Raw genomic sequence first — 10,893 nt, 5'->3', positions numbered from 1 at the left:
TTCAGATCATTAGTATATGTTTACATGGGTTATATTTTGATGTGAATTTTAATTATATAGTGGATTATTAGTCTTCAGCTTACATTTCCCCATTTACAGTTCAGCTTGTGGATTTTAGATTATGGTTTTTGATTATTGAATTGTCTAATGTACTTACTCATCTGGTTGCGTGTATATATATACACATAAAGGACAGTACAACCATCTTTTAAGCACTTCACTCGTTGGGATTATTATCTCGTATTTTTCTTAACTTTTCCTTATAGGAGGCTGTTGACTGAGCTGTGGTGGAGATTATTTTGATAGTTTTGCAGCCATGGCTGCCACCAATTGTAGGTTCTTTTGTTTGAAATTGTGTAATCATCAAGTGAAATATTTGCATCTTATTGGAGGAATTTTTTTTGGGTATTTATATGTAGCAATGATCATGATGTAATATTGTAATCTAAATTGCTTTCTATTATCCTTTTGAGAGGCAGTTTTGATGAAAATGATATAGATGTTTTTGGCTAAACGAGCGGATGATGATATTATGTTTGTATATTGGAGTTCAGAAATATTTTAATTGGTCAAATGAAACTTTATTATTAAAGTTTAGTTACTTTTGCCTTGGCGATGGGTCCAGTACCTAGCTGGCACTTATCATCGGCTCACATCACATCTTGAGTCTTAGGACGGGATGTGTCAAGAACATCATACTCTTCAAACATAGCTCGACTCCACTTATGATCTTTTAGAGCTTCGGTTACTGTGGTTGGTTCAAGGTCATTGTAGGTGGATAGTTGGGTAAGAAGGTTCATTTTTATTAAAAGTTTATGAACGTTATTCTTAGATCTAGTGTTCATTCTATGAATATGTTGTGGGAGGGTTAGGAATGGAGTTAGTAATTGGTAAAGGTTGCGAAAAACTGGTGGCAGATAAAGGTCCACATGAGGATAGTTCAGGTAAGGTTATAGTTGATGGAACTTCACTGGGGGCCGTAGGATGAACTTCTGCTGTACATGGTGTAATGATTGATGAAACCAAGGAAGTTGTAGAAAATCGAAATGGGGATGGAATCCAGGTGGAGATGGTGTCTAGTTGAGGATGAGGCGATTGATTAGAGAGATGAGTGAAGAGAAACACAGACTCAAAAAACTTAACATATGGAGATACATATATTTTGGAAGTTGAGGGATCAAGATAATAATATGAACTTCGAGTCAAAAAATATCCAAGGAAGACACATGGTTTGGAACGTGAATCAAGTTTGTGGAAGGAGTAGGGTTGAAACTAAGGATAACATAGACACCCAGAAATTATTAGTTTGGAGTAATTAGGAATATTTCCAAATATCGTCATAGAGAGAAGATAGATGTAATGTAGGTGTTGGCGTGTGATTTATTAGGTATACCGCTGTAGAAAATGCATGTGACCAGTAAACTAGAGGAAGAGAGGCGTGAGATAGGAATGCAAGACCGTTTTGCTGATAAGTGTGTTGTGATTGTCATTGATATTATGAATGGTGGTCGGGGCACAGGAATTGCTATTGCGAGTTTCATTAATATTTTGAGTTTCTGTGGCTGAACGATTAGCCATAATTCAAGCTGGAGAAGGAGGAAGAGAATATTAGTTGGCTGGAGGGGAATGGCTACCAAAAAGCTCTGATACCATGAAAGAATTTATCGAGCTATTGAATTGGAAAAATATATTTCATGTTTCTCATTGATTAGCGATCATATAAATACACCAATGAAGTAACAGAAGGTTGGAGTTCCTAAACACAAGGGCTATTACAAACAAATTTTATCTCTGTGATTTACAGATAAGAATCATCTATGATTTTCAATTTGTGAAATCTGAAGATAACAATCCTCTAGTACAAGAAACGATAGAAAAGTGCCAGAATACAAATGATAAGGAATAATTGTTTTAAGATTAGTTAGGTCATAGTTATCGTGTTATTTTTTATTTAATTTATATTAAATTGTTTTTTGTAGTTAAATATAAAATTTATAAAAATAGTAGATAAATTTTACACAACGTTTTCTCTATTGTTCTATGTCCATTTTTCAGAAATAACATCCCATATCTCATTTCGTTTTCAATTTTTCAGTCCCTGCTTGTTTCCAATTTTTTTTGGCCTTGTTTTAATAGCTTTTCGGATCGTTGCAAACGTAACAGCCGATTTTTTTGACTTTCTATCTCACGATGGGACCCATGTACTAGAAAAAAGGGTCAAAATGCATTATTATATTTATAAATGATGGGAAACAGAAGGAGGCTTAGATATGCTGGTGAGTCGTAATGGAAGAAAAAATGCATTGAAAGAGCGTGAGAGACTTGATGAAAGTGTTTGTGGGTGAGAGAAAAATAGAAGAGTGGGTGAAGTAGGATCACTGTCAAAATCAAATGAAGTTAAAATGTATTTTTATTTATTGGATAATGTGATAGTGACTTTACAGCAACATATATTATTAAGCATTTTGTGCTAAATAACAAATAAATTTGGAAAAAGCAACCGAAGATGTAGATTGGATTTTTTTGTGACTACAATAGTTAATTAGTCCTGGTAAAAATGTAAAACGGGTCAAAAAATGGTACAGATTGGTCTTAGCCAAACACTTTAAGCAAGTGTATGTTGAGAGGGGGAGAGGAACCTCATTATATATATAATGAAAAATATATTTTGAAAAGTGTTGAAAATAATTTTGAATAAGTGATTTTAAAGAAATCATTGACAAACATGAAATATCATGCAACTATAATCATTCTATTTTTATGCCTTTATTTTTTAATAAAACCATTACTTCACAGCCAACGGCAGCGGTAATATAGGGGACAGGCAGATATCTCTCACGTTCACTTCTCTCTCTTGCCATAAATAAAAAGGAATTAATGAGAATATTTACTTCACTATAACAGGAATAATATTAAATTTCTAACTCCAAATTTTGTTCAATCGGCATCATATATAATTATGAATGTTTTAATTTTAGAGTTTTTATGTCTTAAAATAGATATGGCCTAAAACGCATTTTAATATCTTAATTTTCTTTGATTAATTCTATGAGGAAAAAAAACTTTTTTATGTGTGTCGTATAATATTTTATTCTTTATACGTATTTAGATATTTTTAAAAGATAAAAATAAATATTAAGTGGAAAGTCGTGTCTTAATGGCATAGGTATTTAATTGAGATAGGTTGGGTTTCTTTGAACATACACAAACAAATTTGTTCATTTATATTTTTATTTTAAGATATACTTTTCCAGCAAAATATCAACATTTAAAAGTTAATGGTTTCAAAACATTCTTCTAATTTGATATTTGTTGAACTATCTCATAAAAAATATTAAAATAATATAAAATAGATAAATATATTTATATTTATCAGTGGAATAATATTATTTGCAATCGTTCACTATCAAAGTCACCCTACGTGGCATCCATGTAACGGTTAGTGATTTGATGCATAAGGCAATAAAAAACTACAACATTAATACATTATATTATTAACCGCCACATGTATGTCACGTAGAGCGACTATGACAGTGAACGATACAAATAGCATTACTCTTATCAGTGTTATAGATTGAACCAATTTGCAATAACCTGGTGATTGAACTTATACCACTTGTTATGAATATTAAAGATAATAAATATAAACAAGATAAAAATAATGAATCACACGAGAATACAAGATTTAGTAGTAATTCAAATTCAAAAAAGCCACGTGCAGAGATGGGAAATTTACATGATTAATAGCAAAGAAGTATAAAAGGATCTCGCTAGACCCAACCTATCTCAAAATATACGAGTCTCTTTTTCTATAACTTAGATCATCGTACTTTAATATTCTCTTAATGCTATTCAATGTTTTGCTTTCATAGCTAAAGACTATATCACATAGAGTATATATAGGAACTCATTACAAGTATTTTGGATAAAGTAGAATACAAGAATCATGGTAGAAATTGAATTATGTCGAACATGTGGCATTTAGCTCCTACCTCCAAATTGTCGCCCATGTGCCTAGTCTCTATCTCAAGCACTTCAAATAGGAATTTGGGTCATACTCCGACAATCAGTATTTTTTTTTTTATATTCAAGATTGCAACCAACTTGCTCCTTGAAGATGTTGATTTTTCTTTTGAAACTATATATATACTAAAATCGACTTATATATTATAGTGCAGATCAATTATACTCTTAATTAAATTTTTATAAACAAGTAGTGCATACACTAGCTCACTGAAACTCCTTGAATATATTAAAATACAAGAATACATAACAACTTAAAGTTATTGTAGAAACAATCTAGTGCTAGGTAGCACATTTGAAAGTCACAATCACGAAGCAATGAACTCAAGTCAATGTAAGCTATTGAAATGTAAACCTAATGGTATTTCGTGAATCATATAGGTAACGCTTAAAAAGAAACTCAATTACGACATGACAATTGACATGTGTTAAAATTTAAAAAAAGAACCATGCTACAGTATAATTATGGTTGACAATCATGAGTTGGCAAAATCTATACATCCACTTTAAAAACTGTTTTTTAAATCAACCAACCAGATCTTGACAACATATGAATTGTCAAAAAAGATGTCAATAATCATTGTGCAAATAACATTATTCTAAAAATTATCTGTCTCAGATGGCCTAGTCATCCGTGTACTTGACTCCTGTGGAAGGCAACCATGTACCTCCTGAAATGAATTGAGCCACCGTAAACTGCTTCACTTGGGCCGAATCATTAATTATATGGTAACCGTGCCATTTCACTCGGCCTCCCAAGTCTGCCCCCGGTCCATAGTTCCTGTATTCTGCAAAGAATAGAGTATCAAGGTACATACTTCCATTCCATTCGAGCCATCCCTCAGGCCTAATGGCATCGCTAAGATACGATTCCATAATAATCGTACGTGAAAATTTTTTCCAAGGACGACCAAGGTAAGTTGGATTTGTGACGTTTGGTTCTGCTGAAATGTAACAATATTGGATGGAAAAGCCGGAAGAATCCGGATTCGCACGCCCATGTGCTGTGATGGCGTTCTGTTGACTCGGAATGCCTTCCCGAGCTATAATTTGGCACTTTTGGAAGATAGATGTGCCACTACCAAAAATAAAATCAACTGTGCCAGTAATTTGGCATTCTCTGTAGAACTGACGCAAAGAGTGTGAAAATAAAGTATCTTGGTATCCCCTTATGGCACAGCGGTATAGAACTGAACATTCAGAATTAGAAAGGAATGCAACTGCTTGGGACTTAAGAGGACCTGCCGTATTCTCAAATGTCATGTCCCGTGCGATGAAACCTTGCCCAGAAACACCTGCATTTTGTCATGTCAAGAAATTAAAACAGTAAATTATATCTCAGTTTAAGATTATTTTGTCAATTAACGGTTATTCTTACCAAAAGTTGCACTACTGTACGTGGTCCAACCGTCCGCGTAGTTCCTATTACCAGAAATAACTGTAACATCCATGCCATCTCCGATCATCATTATGTTCGGTTTATTAGTACTAACGTTGACATACTCTTCGTATACACCTCGTTTTACGTATATCACATGTCTTCGTGTACTGTAGTCCGGGACTGCAGAGATAGCATCCATGATACGAGTGAAATTCCCGGTGCCATCGGCAGCCACCACCATGTCTGCCACAGCGCCGTTGGTGGCTTGAAGGAGTTTCCGATCATTGGATTTCAACCAATGTGGGAACTTTTTCTTGTTTCTAACCTTCTTGTGATTAGAACTGCCTCCACCACCTCCAGCGCCGTGAGAAAGACCGCCTTTGAACACTGGATTCGGGGATGTTGGTATCATGGAAAGAATATCTTCGATCAATTTTGTTATTTGGTCGAGGCAATTGGCAACTAAATTCTTGATAGTGCTGTTTGTGTCATCAAAGCCTTCTACGCAAGTGTCTAGATTTATCAATACTCCAGTTAACCATGCCCTCATGTCAGCAATTAGATTCTCAGGGCTGTTATTTTCTTTACCTGCAAGGGAAAAAATTTAGCAGAAGAAAATATTCAGTCCGTAAAAATTTCATGACGATTTTGTAAAAGAAAATGTTATAAAAATACATAGAATATTTTAATGTAGTGATTTCATAACGTTAGCGTTCTCATGACCAATGACAGCATTAGCCATTTAAGGATTATAAAAGGGTCTCTCATGTTGCATTTTTAACAGCTAAAATTTTGCACGACTGTACCAAGTTCTAGAATATAGAAATTGAAATCTTCAAAGTCTTTAACAAAAATAAATTTACCAAAAGCAGCACATAATATTCTCATGGAAAATGCAGTAAATATACCATCTCTATTCTGAGAAGCCGACAGAGTCCAGTTCAATTCATCTAATGAAAGCTCCAATAGATTGATGCAGTCACAAATGGCATTAGAGAGTCGAAAATCGATGAATTTGCCTCTGAAATTCGACACAGTCGAGATTACTTGCCGGACAGTGTCCGTAGTAGACCTCACAGAACCTAAAAATTCCAACACTGGAACATTCAACGTTTCCAAGTGATCACCACTAACTATCAAGGGTGACAACAAACAAAACATGACCAAAAATAAAGTTTGCAATGAAGCAGCCATTAATCTAGACTTTTTAAGTTAAGGATGTTATAAGATTTTGAAGTCTTGGAAAAATTTTTAACTTCAAGCATGCATAAAAAGAAATGGGGACTGTAAATTAAAGTGTTTATAGAGAAATAATAAAAAGGAAGAAGTAGTAATAAATAGGAAGAAAGAAAATTGTAGTAGAAAAGGAATCCTGTATGTTCTTCATTGATATAGTGTATATTTATACAAATTTGTACAAGTCTGTAAATGAAGAAAAACATTACAAACTATATAAATATGGAATTTACAGTAAATTTGCCTAAACTGACTGAGGACGATGGGATGCTTCCCTTTGGTAATGTTATTTTAATTATTGAGAAATGAAGTTATGATCTCTTTGCCTCAATTTAATGTCAAGAATTCCAATAAATTTTATATTGCTTATATCTGGAGCATGGACACAAGATCCCAAGAACACATTTAGAATTGTTGACGAACTATAGAACCCGTCTTATAAAAAGTAAGTATTATAATTGGAGGCAATTTTTAATTTGTTGAAAGATTTGAAATTTGTCATCTACATTGACAGGATCGTAAATCCTTTGCAAATTTTACTATACCATTTTTAATTTAGTTGTCGTGAAAAGAGTTGAATGCCTAAATAATATTTATATAATTATATTGCCTTCATTAATTTTGTTGCTTAGTGCTAGTAAACATGATTATGTTCCTTCTATACCATCGTACATAGATATTGCTAGTATATATTCTGTCAATGTAGGCCAGTTTAAAAATAGGTTTACATTAGTGAAATGATAAGGAGAAACTGTCTTTGGTTTTTCATTTTTTTCGTACAATAATTCAGACAAAGACACACCGTTCGTTTTGCCATAGCATAACCCGTACAACATTATTATGATTAATAACTTTGATTTGTAAGGGAAAATTTCATAAGTAAGAGATTAATTATAGCACAATTCAAAAATAATAAAACAAGTTTCAATTTTCAATTTTCAAAAATCAGATTTTTATTAAAAAATATTTATATTTAATTAATTAATTTAGTAATTACATATATTTAAGTCACATATTTATAAAATAATTGATCCAATGAGGTTGAAATTAAAAGACTTTATCAACGTTTTGAAATTTTTTAGATTAAAAGTTGTATTTGAAGTTCAAAGTTTCCTTAAAGCGACTGAAGTGCATTAGAATGAGAAAATTAAGATTTTTTTTATTTTTTATTTTTTATTTTTTTATTTGAAGATTCTGAAGATCTAAACCATAAACGTATTCTAAACATTCTGAAAATTTTAAATTTACAAAATATCTCAAACACTGAAAACTTTTGCATTTCTTTAGTAGAAGTTGCAAACTTTTCACTAGTTATCATTTCAATTATCGATTTTGCACTTGGAACAAAATAGTTTTTTTTTTCCTTTCAGCTCATTATTAAATCTACCTTTCCATTGTTTCGACCTTGGAACAAAACAAACTATCTCAAAAAAAGTTTCATCTCAAATTTCCAAGCCAGCCGTGTACCCGATTCCTGTGGAAGGCAACCATGTATTTCCTGCAATGAATTCATCCACTGTAAACTGCTTCACTTGGTCCGAGCCATTAAGTATATGGTAACCGGGCCATTTCACTCGGCCTCCCAATTCTCCCCCGGGTCCATAGTTCCTGTATTCTGCATAGAATAGAGTATCTAGGTACAAACTTCCATTCCATTCAAGCCATCCCTCAGGCCTAATGGCACTGCTAATGTTCGATCTCATAATAACCGTACGCGAAAAGTTTTTCCATGGACGACCTAGATATGTTGGGATGGTGACGTCCGATTCTGCTGAAATGTCACAATATTGTATGGAAAAGCCGGAAGAATCAGTCGAAAGCTCACGCCCATGTGCTGTGATGGTGTTCTTTTGATTCGGAAGCCCTTCTCGGGCTAGAATTTGGCAATTTTGGAAGACAGCAGTACCACGGCCAAAAATAAAATCAACTGTGCCAGTAATTCGGCATTCCTTGTAGAACTGGCGCAAAGAGTGTACATACAATGTATCTTGGTATCCCCTAATGGCGCAGTGGTACACAACTGAAAATTCGGAATCAGATCGAAAAGCAACTGCTTGGTGCATAAGGGGGCCTGCCGTATTCTCAAATGTCATATTCCGTGCAAGGAATCCTCTGCCCTTAACTCCTGCAATTTTGTCATTTGAAGAAATTAACATGAAATTACTTAGCAAACTGTGGGAAATCTTCTGGTTAGTTGTGCTACATATGAGCTCAATTTTTTCAACACTACTCCCACGAAATACATAAACAATAATGAGTTTTTGGAGGAAAAAAAAAATGAGATCAACAATAATCCGTATTCATATAATTAGATCAACATGTCAAAAACACAGGAAAAATTGGGCTTTGGATGAAGAATGCCGAACTTCATACAGTGGAAGTAGTATATAATTGCACGGAATGATATATCAATCAACCATTGAATTTTGACATGATGGTTGACCAATATTCACAATGGGGTGTGGCCCACTTTTTTATTTACGCGAGATCCACGCGTATGTGAGAAGATGTCAACCATTCCGTCAAAAATTTTCGAGCAAAGTAGTTTAATTCTATATCAATTAAGTCCCTATTTGATGCCCATTGAAAAGAGTTTTTGGAAAAAATGAGTTTTGGAATAGTTTTTCCCCCTTTTTTTTTTTTTTTTTAGTGGGAGAATGTGAGGTTCAAAAGTAAGAAAAAATTTGGGTTTAAATAGAAAATATTTTATTGTTAAAATATATGGTTGAAAATGAGTTTTAGAAAAAAGAATTTTTGGAGAATGGTTGCCAAATCGGGACTAAATAAAAATATATATAAAATAAAAAAAGGATTATTTTTTCAATTAAAGACCATTCTTACCAAAAGTTGCACTACCGTACGAGGTCCAGCCACCCACATAGCTCCTATTACCGGAAACAATCGTAACATCCATGCCATCTCCAATCATCATTATATTCCACTTCTTCTTGCCGATCTCTACATACTCTTCATAAATACCGCGTTTTACGTATATCACATATCGTCGTGTACTGCAATCTGGGGCTGTAGAGACAGCATCCATGATCCTAGTAAAATTCCCCGTGCCATCAGCCGCCACCACCGCATCTACTATCGTGTAGTTGCCACCTTCGAGGAGTTTCCCATCATAGGATTTCAGCCAATCTGGAAATTTGTCGTTTCTCCTAACGTTCCTGCCACCAGAACCGCCTCCACTACCATCAGCAGTGCCGTCTGGGGTTGTTCGTACCATGGAAAGAATGTCGTCGACAGATGATGTGATTTTGTTTAGTCCGTTGCCAGCAAAACTCTCGACAGTGCTATTTGTACCATCAAAACCTTCTTGGCAAGTGTTTTGATTTATCAATACTCCGCTCAACCATGCCCTCATGTCAGCAAGTAAATTTTCAGAGCTATTATTTTTACCTACGTAAAGAATAAAAATATTAGTTGATCCCTACAAAATTTCAGGACAATTTTGTAAAAAAATTGTGATATAATCCTATTTATCTGCTAAAAGAATGCAGAAAATGTACCATCTGATTCCTGAGAAGCCAACATAGTCCAATTTAATTCATCAACTGAAAGGTCCAATAGATCCTGACAGTCTGAAAGAGCATTAGAGAGTCGAAATCCATCCAATTTGTCTGTGAAATTCGACAACGTGGAGATCACCTGATGAACAGTGTCCATAGTAGACCTCACAGAATAAGAAAAATGCGAAACGGGAACGTTCAACAATTCTGACTGATCGACAAAATCCAAGTCACTAGTAACCAATGGAGCCAACAAACAAAACATGACCAAAAACAAAGTTTTCAACAAAGAATCCATTAATTTACTTTGACTGACTTTAAACAGATACAAAGAGGGGATTAAGGATGTTAAACTGATAATTAATTTCTTGGAGAATTTTTTCAGTGAAGTATAAATACAGTGGGGGTATTAAAAGATGAAAAGAAAGCGGGACTAAATTACAGTGTTGTGAGTGAGAGAATGAAGAAATGCTAATAAATAGGGGTGAAAGCAATGCAAGTTTGGAAGATAACGTTCTATGTAAACATAATTAATAGCTTTGTACATCTCATAAAATTATAAACATAAATAAAGTCAACACGTTTTTTAATATGTAAAACTGTTCCTAAAGACATTCTCCAAAATGTTAGATTTTGAAATGCATCCACCATTTTAAACAATCATGCTACTCAAATAGGAAAATTTAACAAGAAATGATGACACACAATAATTAATAGCTCTTTACATCTTATATAAAT

The 10,893-nt window shown here is 33.8% G+C and overlaps 2 protein-coding genes across 2 annotated transcripts; both read right to left on the bottom strand.

Moving 5' to 3' along the window:
• Nucleotides 1-4,647: 4,647 nt before the first annotated feature.
• Nucleotides 4,648-6,598, bottom strand: LOC111372827 (pectinesterase/pectinesterase inhibitor PPE8B-like). Its single transcript, XM_022995245.1, has 3 exons — nucleotides 6,313-6,598; nucleotides 5,402-5,992; nucleotides 4,648-5,318 (listed from the first exon to the last, which is right to left on the bottom strand). Exons 1-3 carry the CDS (start codon nucleotides 6,596-6,598, stop codon nucleotides 4,648-4,650), a joined length of 1,548 nt encoding a protein of 515 aa, XP_022851013.1.
• Nucleotides 6,599-7,983: 1,385 nt separating this feature from the next.
• Nucleotides 7,984-10,608, bottom strand: LOC111411811 (pectinesterase/pectinesterase inhibitor PPE8B-like). Its single transcript, XM_023042427.1, has 3 exons — nucleotides 10,156-10,608; nucleotides 9,482-10,045; nucleotides 7,984-8,765 (listed from the first exon to the last, which is right to left on the bottom strand). Exons 1-3 carry the CDS (start codon nucleotides 10,451-10,453, stop codon nucleotides 8,083-8,085), a joined length of 1,545 nt encoding a protein of 514 aa, XP_022898195.1. The 5' UTR covers nucleotides 10,454-10,608; the 3' UTR covers nucleotides 7,984-8,082.
• Between the last annotated feature and the right edge of the window lie 285 nt (nucleotides 10,609-10,893).

The sequence above is a fragment of the Olea europaea genome, chromosome 2 (assembly GCF_002742605.1).
Source record: "Olea europaea var. sylvestris chromosome 2, O_europaea_v1, whole genome shotgun sequence".
Taxonomy (NCBI): Eukaryota; Viridiplantae; Streptophyta; class Magnoliopsida; order Lamiales; family Oleaceae; genus Olea; species Olea europaea.
The sequence above is the reverse complement of the archived record's forward strand: the minus strand, read 5'-3'. Positions and strand labels throughout refer to the sequence as shown.

Excerpts from the sequence above, each read along its gene's own strand:
- LOC111372827 (XM_022995245.1), bottom strand. The coding sequence starts at position 6,598 with ATGGCTGCTTCATTGCAAACTTTATTTTTGGTCATGTTTTGTTTGTTG. Across the intron at positions 5,993-6,312 it reads GGCTTCTCAGAATAGAGATG|GTAAAGAAAATAACAGCCCT; the intron begins GTATATTTACTG and ends TTTCCCTTGCAG. Across the intron at positions 5,319-5,401 it reads GTACAGTAGTGCAACTTTTG|GTGTTTCTGGGCAAGGTTTC; the intron begins GTAAGAATAACC and ends GACAAAATGCAG.
- LOC111411811 (XM_023042427.1), bottom strand. The coding sequence starts at position 10,453 with ATGGATTCTTTGTTGAAAACTTTGTTTTTGGTCATGTTTTGTTTGTTG. Across the intron at positions 10,046-10,155 it reads GGCTTCTCAGGAATCAGATG|GTAAAAATAATAGCTCTGAA; the intron begins GTACATTTTCTG and ends TTCTTTACGTAG. Across the intron at positions 8,766-9,481 it reads GTACGGTAGTGCAACTTTTG|GAGTTAAGGGCAGAGGATTC; the intron begins GTAAGAATGGTC and ends ACAAAATTGCAG.